This window comes from Chionomys nivalis, chromosome 6 (genome assembly GCF_950005125.1).
Source record: "Chionomys nivalis chromosome 6, mChiNiv1.1, whole genome shotgun sequence".
Taxonomy (NCBI): domain Eukaryota; kingdom Metazoa; phylum Chordata; class Mammalia; order Rodentia; family Cricetidae; genus Chionomys; species Chionomys nivalis.
In genome coordinates this window covers 39,775,034-39,788,734 of record NC_080091.1, presented here as the reverse complement: position 1 = coordinate 39,788,734, position 13,701 = coordinate 39,775,034, and the positions used below count along the sequence as shown (strand labels likewise).

General features: G+C 40.0%; 1 protein-coding gene across 2 annotated transcripts in view; it reads left to right on the top strand.

Annotated features, from left to right (window-relative positions):
* Window positions 1-13,701, top strand: part of Poln (DNA polymerase nu) — a 146,415-nt gene that overhangs the window by 6,064 nt on the left and 126,650 nt on the right. For both annotated transcript variants that reach the window (XM_057772397.1, XM_057772396.1), the window contains exons 2-4: window positions 7,631-7,710; window positions 9,876-10,376; window positions 13,205-13,395. In XM_057772397.1, the coding sequence (XP_057628380.1) occupies window positions 7,631-7,710; window positions 9,876-10,376; window positions 13,205-13,395 (772 nt within the window). The remainder of the gene's footprint in view (window positions 1-7,630; window positions 7,711-9,875; window positions 10,377-13,204; window positions 13,396-13,701) is intronic.

Here is a 13,701-nt window from a genome sequence, read left to right as displayed (position 1 = left end):
TGGGTCTCTGTCTCTGTCTCCTTTCATCACCTGATGAAGGTTAATATCCAGGAGGATGACTATATGTTTTTCTTTGGGTTCACCTTCTTATTTAACTTCTCTAGGATCACGAATTATAGGCTCAGTGTCCTTTATTTATGGCTAGAAACCAATTATGAGTGAGTACATTCCATGTTCCTCTTTTTGGTTCTGGCTTACCTCACTCAGGATAGTGTTTTCTATTTCCGTCCATTTGCATGCAAAATTCAAGAATCATTGTTTTTTACTGCTGAGTAGTACTCTAATATGTATATATTCCATACTTTCTTTTTTTTTTTTTTTTTTTTGGTTTTTCGAGACAGGGTTTCTCTGTGGTTTTGGAGCCTGTCCTGGAACTAGCTCTGTAGACCAGGCTGGTCTCGAACTCACAGAGATCCGCCTGCCTCTGCCTCCCAAGTGCTGGGATTAAAGGCGTGCGCCACCATCGCCCGGCCATTCCATACTTTCTTAATCCATTCTTCCATTGAAGGGCATCTAGGTTGTTTCCAGGTTTTGGCTATTACAAGCAATGCTGCTATGATTAAAGGCATGTACCACCACTGCCAAGGGTATCTAAACACTTTTAAAACTCAAAAAAAAATAAAAAAAATAAAAATAATCAGCTAGTCAGTAATGGACAGGTAAACCAAATAGTTCTGAAAAGAAATGTAAACTGCCAATAAATACATGAAAAGTGTTAATGTTCTTAGCTGTCAGGAAAATTCAAATAAAAACTACATTGAGATTCTGTCTCACCCTAGTCATAATGTCTGTCATTAATAAGACAAATTTGGGACTGGATAGTTGACTCTGGTTAACAGCACTTCTTGTTGCAAAGGACCTGGGTTTGATTCCCAGCACCCACATGGAGGCTTACCACCTCCTCTGGCACAAGGCATGCATGTAGTACACAGGCATATATGCAGGCAAAACACTCATAATAATACTGAAATAATAAAATAATAAATAATGAAAATCTAAAAATAAATTTTAAGAGTTTCTTTGAAAATTTACAGTTCAGGATGTGGGGGATGGGAGAACTCTTAAACAATACTGTTCCAAAGAACTGCTTGGCCACTTGTTCATTTCCTGGCTGCCCAGACCCCCGAAATAATCACACAGGAACTGTATTAATTAAAACCACTGCTTGGCTCATTAGCTCTAACTTCTTATTGGCTAACTCTTACATCTTAAATTAACCATTTTTATTAATCTGTGTATCACCATGAGGCTATGGCCTACTAGCAAAGTTCCAGCACATCTATCTCTGGCTGAGGATCCATGGCATCTCTCTCCGCCTCTTCTTCCCAGCATTCCATTTAGTTTTCCCTGCCTAGCTCTGTTCCCCTATAGCTCTGCTGTAGGCCCAAAGCTGTTTCTTTATTAACCAATGAAAGCAACACATAGACCTTCTACACCACAATACACAGTGAATATGTAAATTAGGTAACCAACCTTGGAAATTAGTATAAAAGCTCTTAAAAATAGGCTGAGTGGCTATTGCACATGCCTTTAATCCCAGCACTCAGGAAGCCAAGGCAGATAGATCTGAATTCAAGGCCAGCCTATTCTACAGAATGAGTTCCAGGACTGCTAGGGCTACAGAGAGAAACCCTGTCTCCAAAAACCAAAGAAATACATATGATTCAGCTGTACACTTTTGGGTATATATCCAATGGAATCAAAGTCAGATATCTACACACCTAATGACAACAGCCAAGTTATAGAATCAGCATACATGCCCAATTGTATTAATCAGGCTCCTCTAGATGAACAGAACTGATAGAAGATATGTAGAATAGCTTACAGTTCATTGTTGCCCAACTAGTCCAACAATGGCTGTCTGCCAGTGTAAGATCCCCGAATCCAGTAGTTGTTCAGTCTACAAAGCTGAGTGTCTCAGTTGGTCTTCAGTATATGCTCAAGTCCCAAAGAAGTAGGCTGTAATGCCAGTGAAGGAATGAACTTGGAAATGAGCAAGAACAAGCAAACAAACAAAAAAAAAGAACTTTCTTCTATGTTGGTTATATAGGCTGCAATAGAAGGTGGGGCCCAGATTAAAGGTGAATCTTTCCACCTCAAAAGATCTGGATTAAAGATATATGTCTGCACCACAAAAGATTCAGTTTAAAAGTGTATTTTTCCACTTCAAATGATTTAATTAAAAAAATAAATTTTAAAAATCCAATTCAGTTCAATTCAATTTAAAAAAATGTTTAATTTAATTTAACTTCAAAGTTGTACCCAACTGCTTGAGTTCTAATCAATTCCAGATGTAGTCAAGTTGGTAACCAAGAACAGCCACTACAAGTCCACCCCTTATCAACTTGACACAATTGCATCTCCTTATGTCATGCTTAATTTCCAAATGAAAACAATAACCAGCTCATAATCACCCCTAACATGATATAATTATCCCATGCACAACTGAAAGCACATTATATATTTAACCAGGTCATAATTATGCCTAATGTGATATAGCTATCCCTCATACAACCACAAATTATGAATTTTAGAATGGTGGCAATATCACTTGAGGGAATGTTCTCAAACTTAAATATGATAACCACTTATGTTCTCTTAATTGATGTTACAGTCCACGATAAAGAAACTGGGGAAAGACAAAACAAATATCTGTACAAACACACTCTTAACAGAATATGACAAACATGTCAATTTTAATCCTCATTTCTGCTTACGGACCTTAGCTGATATTTATAGCTACCTTTCTCTGTTACCCACTCAGTATTTTATCCAAGCTCCTCATCAGGTCTTGGCTCTTTTCCTGGACGAGTGACCCTTATCTATCTTCATTCTTGAAGGGTCTGTGCCCTTTGCTGCCGTGCCTGGATTAGGCTGTTATAGTTTCCCATTAACTTTAGTCACAAGACATGGTGGCACCAAGAGATTCCCTAAAGGATCTCCTGCATTCCAGATGTAATCTTTCTTACCCCCATTGTGGAGAAACAATCCAGTTTCCCCTTGGTAATCTGAATCAACCGTTCCTCCTAACACTGTTATTCTTTTCTTATCCCATTGGTTTAAGGGCATCAGAAACTCAGAGTGGCCGGGGGGAAGTATTGAGCTTTCAGATCAATGGAATTTTTGTTGTGTCTCCTGGAAGGAGCGCTGGCCCTTTGGAAACCAAAATTTCTAGGCCAACAGAACTTATGTTCAAGGGAACACTCATCAACAGATGAGAAAAGGCAATGTATATGCACACAGTAGTCTTATTCAGTCAGAATGAACTACCATTTGCAAGGAAAATGATGAAACTGGAAATCATATTAAGTTGAAGAAGTCAAACTCAAACAAACATTTTCTATTTAATCTTGTGTTCATAATACAATTTTTTAAGGGGAAGGCTTTGGGAAGAGGTATGGGAACCAGAGTAGGTTGAGATGGAAGATGAGTGAATTATCAAAGTACAGTTTGAATAAAGGGTGAAAACCAAATGGTTCTAAAAGTGTTTCTGGAGGTTTTGGAGTCCAGATATACAAAGAACCCAGAAGCCCTTTCCATATAACTAATCAATGTCCAGGCTGCCTGGACGGCTGAAGACCCAGTCCCTACTGTCTTCTGCTTGAAAGCAGTGCCAGGGCCATCTGCATTAGAAAAACGGCATGCCTCTTTATTTTGTTATACTTCAGGGATATCTAAAAGCAAACCCAATGTCTATTGCCCTACTTTTTTCTTAAAATGTTTTACATATTCACACATTTTATCTGAAACTTTTAGAGTGTATATGTACTGTTAAAGTATAAGTTTCTTATTGTATAAGTTTCTTTCGTCTTTCTCCTTCCTGGTCTAGCAGAACTGGGCTTATTAAGGGAGTATTTTCATCCACTCAGGATAGAAATCACATAGTAATTTGAACAGGGAATGTTTAGATCTTTATTGACTAGATGGGTTTTAGCCACCAAGACATATTAAGAGAACTCTGAAAGATCTAAGTAACAGAAGAAGAGAAGCTACCTCCCCCACCCACAAAGCTGGAGTAGCGTGCTGATAAAGGAAAGGTGTCCGTCTCCTGGCAGTGTTCTTCCAGCACCCTCTGCTGACTAAGTTTAGCATTGTGCCAAGTGTTTGCAGGGTCAGCAATATATAAGCAGTAAGGGAAGTAACACATTCACTTAGGATGGACAACATAAAACATATTACAGCTGGGTGGAGGCAGCGCACGCCTTTAATCCTAGCACTCAGGAGGCAGAGGCAGGAGGATCACTGTGAGTTCATGGCCAGACTGATCTACGGGACAGCCAAGGCTACACAAAGAAACCTTATCTTGAAAAAAAAGTGTTCATTATCAGAGGTCCTGCTGTTTAACAGGTAGAAGATAAACCCTAAGTGATTTAGAAGCCTTAGGGGATGTAGTAGGGAACCCCTTGTATGTAAGAGACAAATTACAGTATTTTACTCCTACCACCACTAAGGAAAAGACCCAGAACCTGATGGAAAATTTTCAAAGAATAAAAGTATATTTACCACATTTGTGAATGTGTTCTATCTCATACAGTGAATGATACAAAAGTCACCTGCTTTGTGTAGGACCTAAAGTAGACAGGGTTCCAATGAAGTCCAGGCAGTGAAGTAAGTATCCCAGTCATAATGCATTACCAACCCAACAGACCTGGTATTAGAGGTGGGGGAAAAATAGGTGTGTGGTTTTTAGGATCTTTTTTTTTTTATTTCTTTTTTTTTATTTTTTTTATTAATTAATTTATTTAATTATTAAAGATTTCTGCCTTTTCCCCGCCACCACCTCCCATTCCCTCCCCCTCCCCCAATCAAGTCTTCCTTCCTCCTCAGCCCAAAGAGCAAGCAGGTTTCTCTGCCCTGTGGGAGGTCCAAGGACCACCCACCTCCATCCAGGTCTATTAAGGTGAGCATCCAAACTACCTGGGCTCCCACAAAGCCATTACGTGCAATAGGATCAAGAACCCATTGCCACTGTTCTTCAGTTCTCAGTAGTCCTCATTGTCCATTATGTTCAGCGAGACCGGTTTTGTCCCATGCTTTTTCAGTCCCCGGCCAGCTGGCCTTGGTGAGTTCCCGATAGAACATCCCCATTGCCTCAGTGTGTGGGTGCACCCCTCGCGGTCCTGAGTTCCTTGCTCGTGCTCACTCTCCTTCTGTTCCTCCTTTGGATCGTGAGACTTCAGTCCAGTGCTCCAATGTTGGTCTCTGTCTCTGTCTTCTTTCATCGCCTGATGAAGGTTAATATTCAGGGGGATGCAATGCAAAAGAAATGGACACTTTTTTAGATAAGTACCATATACCAAACCTAAACCAAGACCAGGTTTTTAGGATCTTAAGAGAATTATAATTCAGATTCCAAGAACATGAAGCAAGGCTATACCATCATCATCAGAGAATCATACATCTTTTAAAAGATTAAAATTAAACTAAAAATGCCTCCCCTCCCCTCTCCTGCCATGCTACTAGCTCCTCATGGAAATGGAGCTTGAGAATGTCCAACTAACCTTGAATTCCATACTGCCAAACGTTGTCCCATTCTGTCAGGGCATCAAGAGGGCCTGCAGCAATCTATTGTATACTGGAAGTGGTTTATTTGGTTTGGTTATAAGCAGGCAAGTTGGCACAACTGGCTGCCTGGTTTCAGACCTGCATGGCTTGGCTTATAATGTGTTGTCTCAATGTGAAAAATTAAAAAAAAAACAGAAAATGGACTGCAGATGCACCATATTCCAGTCCATGCGCCCTGACCTAGGTGACATGTTGAAGACATGTTGAAGATAAATCCAAAAGATAAAACTTTGGGTGATTTACTTGCCTATCCACATTGTATGAATGGGGAATCCAAGGTTAGAGAACTTTCAACCTACAGACAAATGTTGGCCAGTCCGGAATAAGAAAGGTCAGAGGTCTGGCACTGGTAGGTCTTGAGGCAAGGCATATGACTAGATCCATTGTATGGTCTTAAAGTATTTCCCATATATGAACATCCACCGCAGGCTGCAACCAACAGCCATGATTTAGAATGACTTGGCCAATTGGCACTTATCACCTTCTGTACCATGCTGTCCCAGTGCTAACACATGGTTGCTTTGACTTTAGTAACCATAGGACTTGGGTTAGCCCATTAGGCATTGGCCCACTAACTAGCACTGGTTTAGCTGTTTTTCTGTCAGATGTTCAACTTTGCAACAACAGAGACTGAGCTTAGATTCCCCAATGGCATTATCTTTTATGAGTAGTCACTTGGTGGCAGATTGATAACACTGAACTCTCCATGTTCTGAAAGGTAGAGTAATGGTTTTTTCTCTTAGTATCTCATTGTGTGGCCAAGGCTGGCCTTTCTCTAGTGATCTTTCTACCTCAGCCTCCCAAGCTACTGGACCACAGATATATGTTACTATGCCTACCTTTGCAGTGACTTATCTGAGCCAAATCAATACAGGGTCCAAGCATGGGCTCACCTTTTCCACTCTCAGTGCCTCTGTCTGCTCCATTTCCCATGAGTGCTCTGGGAACCTTGGAAGAACAAATGAGCAAGTGGGCCCATGTACACAGAAACATCTGTCAAAGTAGCTGTGGGCACAGATGTCTAAATTGCACTGCTTGGGACTGAGTCTTGTTCTGCTCCTTACTGCACAGCTCGGGTTAATTAGCTAGTTAATTTGTTTCTGTGTGAGTGCACACGTGTGTGCACATGGAGGCCATATGTTCTCAGGAGCCAGGTATTTGTCTTTTTTAAAGTAGGGTCTCTCACTGGGATCTGGGACCCACCTTAGGCTTGACTAGATGACTAATGAGACCCAGGGACCCTGTCTCCACACTAACCATCTCTGGAACTATAAGCTTGCATCATACCTAGCTTTTTATATGAGTTCAGGAGATCAAACTGTGAGGTCTTCATTCTTGATCAGCAAGCATTTTACAAACAGCCATTTACATAGCCCTCCAGCCCAGGATTATTAAAATTAAAATCTAATTTAGGTATTTATATCAGTGATATTTTCCTGAACTCCTTCTTGATTATTCTATGGCAGTATTATTCAGTTTAATAATTTCCTCAAACGCTTAGTACTTATAAGATGTCTCCAAAATGCCAACTTTGGGTTTTCAAAATAAAATATTCAAGTGTGCATGCCATTAATCTCAGCACTTGGGAGGCAGATCTCTGTGAGTTCGAGGTCTACAGAGCTAGTTCTGGGACTGCCAAAACTACACAAAGAAACCTTGTCTCAAAAAAACAAAAAAAAAATTCAAATGTAAACTTCAAGTAATCACAAATAAGCATTTCATAATTATATAGACATGTCTTCTGTTAATTTGAAGACACTTTATGTAACAAATTACTACAATAGACTTATGTATTTTGTTTGTACTGATAGTGGCTAAATAACATAATGAATCATTTTCTATGGTTAGCTAATTCTATAATATTTTGTTTTGTTTTGTTTGTAACAGGGTCTATATGCAACCCTGGTTCTTCTAGATCTGCCTATGCTGCCTATGTAGATTAGACAGGCTTTGAAACCACAGGCTCCACCTGCCTCTGCTCCCCAAGTGCTGGGATTACAGTCATATACCACCATTCCTAGTTCAATTTATTTTTCAATGTTTAATTTTTTGTTTGTTTTTTAAGCTTTGAAAGTGACCAAAAAATCCAGTGTTCATTACTCAGTATTAGCCGAACGTGAGAGGACTCAATCACTAGAAACAAAGGTAAATAAATCTTTGCAAATATGAGTAATTCTAAACAGAGGATCCTCATTTGTTAACAAATATTTAATAGGCATCCTGGTATATGCGAAAACTGCAGATACAGTGCTTTAAAAACGTTCTTATTCTGGTAGCACGTGGTTTAATTTGGACAGGTGGTGAGGAGGATGGAACATCCCACACATCTGCTCCATGTGTGCATTAAGTGCTGGCTGTGATAGCAATTAGTTTCATGTTCTCTGAGAACACGAGGAGGAATGTTTAGCTAAGCTTTGTGCCGTTGCACTTTTCATTTCTGGGTAGTGGGGGCAGGACGTTGAAGAAGGTTATCTCTCTGAAGCGTGAAAATTGTTTCTGAGTTGAAATGTAATGGATCATTAGAGGTTGGCCAAACTGAAGACCCCAGCTTCAGAGAGGAGGGGAAGGATACTGAGAGTTTTTAAGGAAGATCTTGAAAGTTTTGTGAGCTGACCAGTTTGGGCTATACAGGAAAAAGAAGAGGTCGTGTCTCTGAAGGACTTGTTTAGGAAGCAGTGGTGGAGGTTGCCTCATGGTGGAGAGAATGAACTCTGGCGCAAACTACTTGTTCAGGTTCTAACCTAAGTTTTTGTTTGGTTGGCTTATTTTGGTTTTAGCTATTTTTTATTTTTAAAAGACAGGGTTTCTCTATGCAGCTGTGACTGTCCTTAAACTTGCTATGTAAACTAGGCTGGTCTTGAACTCAAAAAGATCCACCTGCCTCTGCCTCCCAAGTGCTGAGATTAAAGGCATGTGCCACCATGTACTGGCATCCTATTTTTTATGCTATTTATTTATTTATTCGTTTATTTATCTATTCAGAAGGTCTCATGATGTAGCCCTGGCTGGCCTGAAGCTCACTATTGTAGACTGGACTGACCCAAACTCATGAAGACTTGCTTGTTTCTGCCTCCTAGATACTGGAATTATAGGCATACAGTGCTATATCTAGAAAAAACTATTTCAAAGTTTTATTGCATTTTTATTTAGTTTTTTGGGGGGAAGATGCACATGCCATGGAGCACATGTGGAGATTAGAGGACATCTTGCAGAAGTTGAATTATTTTCCACCATGTGGCTGCCAGGGATCTAACTCAGCTCTCTAGGCTTGGTGGCAAGTGAGTCATCTTGCCAACCCCCAACCTAATTTAAAATTAAGCTCCCTGTAGTAAACTAGAGATAATAGCAGGACCTATTTCTGATACTACTGGCTGATTATTTGGCCCTAGGTTTTTAAAAAAGTTTTATACGTCCTGAAATATTTTAAAGTTGAAATTTAAAACATTCACCATAAGTTTCTAAAGTTGCAAAGAACACGATTCTAGTATATTGTTAATATTGACATTTTAAAAACTGTCATAAAATTTAAAATACTTCCACTGTGATTCAAATAAAGTACACTCTGGCAATTTGATATCCACTGTCACCCTTTAAAAAACACATGAGCAAGATCTTCAATAGTCTGAAATCTTATTGAATTTCTTTTCTTGAATACTCGTCCACAGAATTTTTAACTAATATAATTTTATGACTAAAAGTCTGTTCTTGGAACCATAAACTATTTCTCTTTAGTAAAAGTATGAGTATAAATGTTAAATTTTCTGTGGTACATGACCAACTAAGACATTTTCTTTTAAAATAATGTTAATGTGCAGTTGTCCAAAGCAAGAGATAAATTATAATTTGGAAACAAACATTAAAACACAAAGTACCATTGTAAACAAATCTAATGAAATGGGTGGAGATTCTATTCTCCAAGTAGATTTTATAATTTTGTTTTCTTATTGGCCTCTACTTGGAGTTGTAAGTTACAGGCCTCACTCTTGTTCATTGTCTTCTGAGACGAATGACTTCTAGCACAGGGGCTTGGAGGAAGCATTCTGAGCTAACCCCAGGATCCAGCTGTACAGTCTAGAAAGACTCTGTCTAGCTTTGCTGGAAAATGTGGTTCTAGGATGGAGGTGGTTCAATGAGTGATAGAACATCTGTTCAGCAAACACCACAGAAGAAGAAAAGAGAAAGATCATAGATAATGTGAAACTTGTGTCCTCTCATTATCTCTGGTAAACTGTATCAGAAATTCACTTGGTTGATAGACATGTCTTGTGAATACATGCTGTGATAAAATATTTTTCCCTCTTTTTCTGCAGAACCCTAAGTCATTAATAACCCAGTCACCAAGAGGGTTCATCGAGTTCTCTCCTCAGTCCTCTACTACTCAGCTCACAAGTCATCTCTCTGTTGGTCAAGTAGAGAACAGCACCGCCTCATTGACTCTTTCCAGTTGTTTAATTCCACAGAGTGATCAGGAAGTACCAGTCTTTCAAAGAATGAAGTATACAAGAAAGCACTTCCTAGAGGAAAATATGGCTAAAGAAGATGAGAGAAGATTAAATCTTAAAAGAAAATTTATTACATGTAGTAATTCCCCAGAAAAAGCAAGTAAACAGATAACACTGGAAGAAGGTACTGATGGGGCTGAAACCTGGCTCAACTCTGAGGACACGACAGTGTTTGAAAAACAGCTTTGTGATGTTAGATATTTGGATGATTTGGCAAAAGTCCAGCTGATGGATGTGCTCAAGCAGGCAGAAGCCCTGGCTGTGACACTGATGTATAAGGATGGTTCTACACAGCTCAGAGTCAACCAGGTTAGTAAATAGCAGTCACATGCCTGTGGCACTAGCACTTGACAGACTGGGGCAGGAGGATAACTTGAACTCTGGATTTTGGGACCAGCCTGGGAAACACAGTGAGACCTCATTTCAAAACAAATCTTCTTTCTGATTTTGATAGGAGAGCTAGAAATAAGATTTTAAGCCTTGGGCTGGAGAGATGGCTCAGCGGTTAAGAGCATTGACTGCTCTTCCAGAGGTTCTGAGTTCAATACCCAGCAACCACATGGTGGCTCACAACCATCTGTAGTAAGATCTGGTGCCCTCTTCTGGCCTGTAGGCATACATGCAGACAGAATACTGTATACTTAATAAATGAATAAATCTTTAAAAAAAAAAAGATTTTAAGCCTTGCCACCCTTGCTTTGGTAAGTGATTCTGACAATGTAGGATTCCTGTCAGTTCTAAGCTACCGACAAACTGTTCCATTCCACCTTCTACCAGTAATGTGTGAGGGTGTCAAATTCTCCACCTGCTGGAAAGTATCTGTCTTCTTATTTTAGCCATTCTTGTGAGTGCAAAGCGGTATTTTGTTGTACTTCTGGAGTGGTTTGCTCAACAGTGATGACACTGAGCATTTTATGCACTTATTGCTCTCCATGTATCTTCTTTGGTGAAATCCAAGGGTTTTTTTTAACCTATTTTTTTTAACTAGTTTATGATTTTTTTCTATTTTGGATATGTAAGAGGTCTTTATAAGTTTTTTGTTTGTTTGTTTGTTTTTGTTTATTTATTTGTTTTTTTTTTGGATTTTTCGAGACAGGGTTTCTCCGTAGCTTTTGGTTCCTGTCCTGGAACTAGCTCTTGTAGACCAGGCTGGCCTTGAACTCACAGAGATCCGCCTGCCTCTGCCTCCCGAGTGCTGGGATTAAAGGCGTGCGCCACCACTGCCTGGCTTTATAAGTTTTTTTTTATGATTCAAGTCTCTTCGGTGATATGTGGTTTGCAGTTTCCCCAATCTGTGGATTTACATTTCAAATTTCTTGAGAGTATCTTTTGAAAAGAAAAAAAAAACCATAAATCTAAAGAACTTCAATGAATGGGACTTGAGATTGTTCCGTGGGCAAGAACACTTGCTTTGCCAGCATGTGGGACTGAGTTCAAATCCCCAGCTGTCACAGAGTAAGTAGGGCACAGCTTTACATGAATGTAATCTCAGAATTAGGAGACAGAGACAGAGATAAGACTGGTCATTCAGTTCAGTGAGAGACCCTCTCTCAAAACAGTAGCAAAAAGGCTAATTGAAGAAAAGATACCTGGCATTCTGCTCTTACCTCCACATAAAAACCACACATTCATGTGCATGCAATTCTCCCACCCCTACTGAGGAACTATTGATAGTTGGTGGCTACTGAGGGAAGAAAAGGCAATTTTCTTTCAAAGTGTGGACCCTGATAGGCAGACCATACTCTGGTAGATGGTCCACACCCACGAGTATATGGACAACACATATTGGACTCAGTGTGTTATAAAAATAAAAAACAGAACAGGATAGATAGGAAATGAAATGAAAGTGGGTCTGGGAGGAGCTAGGGGAATGGGTGGGTGAGTATCATCAAAATATAAGGCATGCATGTATGAAATTCTCAAACAATTAGTAAAAACATTTAAAAAGAAAAGCCGGCCAGTGGTGGCACACACCTTTAATTTGGGAGGGAGAGGCAAGCCGATCTCTGTGAGTTCGAGGCCAGTCTCCTCTACAGAGTGAGTCCCAGGACAACCAGGACTGTTTCACAGAGAAAAACGAGCAAAGAAAAAAAAAGAAAGGGAGGGAGGGAGGGAGGGAGGGAGGGAGGGAGGGAGGGAGGGAGGGAGGGAGGGAGGGAGGGAGGAAAGAAAAGCAGGCAGCTTATAAAGCTGCATGGCTGTGACTTAAGAAACTGTACTAGGAGGAGGGAATTCTGGGAAGAAAAGTACACTATCTTATTAAAAGGATAATTATTCCTTCTATGTATTTAGCATAGATTAAGCTGAACCTGCCTTCCAGAGAGATGGTCCCTTGCCAGGTGATTGATTTACTGACCCAATTGTGTTGACTCTTTTGTTTTGTCCAGTTTGGAATGTTACTCTAGCCAAAGAAATAGTTTCTCCTCTGGGTCTCCACAGAGCCCTGATCAAGGCCTTTGTAACACTCCTTTGTCTGAAAGAAAGAATCATTTAGTATTCAGACAAGGGACCAGAGGGTCCCCCCCCCCAACACTTGGATTTCTGTTTGTGAAAGGTATCTTGTTTAGTAGATAATATTATCAGGTGTGAGACCTGAGTGTGAAAGTGCATGCCTATAATCCTCACTCAGGTTAAGGCAGGAAGAGCAGGAGTTCTAGCCAGCCTGGGCTACACAGATGACCCTCTGCCTAAAAGGAAAAGTCAGTTCGGGTAGGGGAGATGACTCAGTAGATAAAGTGCTTGCTGTTCAAGCATAAAGACGTGCATGTGGATCCCCAGAACCTATATAAAGCTGGATACTATTGCATGTATTAGTAATCCAGGGCTCCTATGTTAAGATAAGAGGCAAATACAAGAGAATCAATCACCTGAAGCTCAGGGGCCAGTTAGCCTGGCATACACAGTTGCAAGCAGCTAGAGACCCTGTCTCAAACAAGGTGAAAAATGATGATCAGTACCCAAGTTTGTCTTCTAACATCCACATATGTGCTATGGTATTTCTGGACCTGAATTTAACATGCACATGCAGAGATTTTTTTTTTAAGTATTATAGATGTTACTCCTTTGTTTTATAGCTTACTCTCATAAAGCAATGTATCTGTTTAATTTTGTGACTTTATATTACTTTGTCTTCACAGACTTTAACTTGTCCTGTTAGAGGAATTGTAGTGTTACTAAAAACCCATGTAGACAGCAGCCCTCTGATTTCCCCAGCCCAAGGTAGTGTTCTGGGAGAGGACTCCACATCTGCAGATCACTGTATCTACATACATACTGAGCACTGCTCTTTCTGGGGCCCCAACAGAGAGGCACATAGTCTATTTGTCAGGTAAGAAATCTTTATTGCTTACATTAAATGAAAGACTTTCTAAGCTCTCCTCCCCCAGAGTTTTCAGAATGGAAGGTCCGTCCTGATGCTAAGAGAATCTGTTTCAGTATTGTAATAACTTTGCAATTAGATGTTGGGGTGAAACCTCATCCTGAAAACCCACTGCCACTACCAGGGTTCCAGGTGGTTTTCACTAGTGTTCTAGTTCCCTCCTGTACAGTATAAATTATCACTGCCTGAAAACACCAAGTTGTCTTCAGTATCACTAAGGATAATGTCTGTCAGAAGATGTGGCTTGGGTGTGTT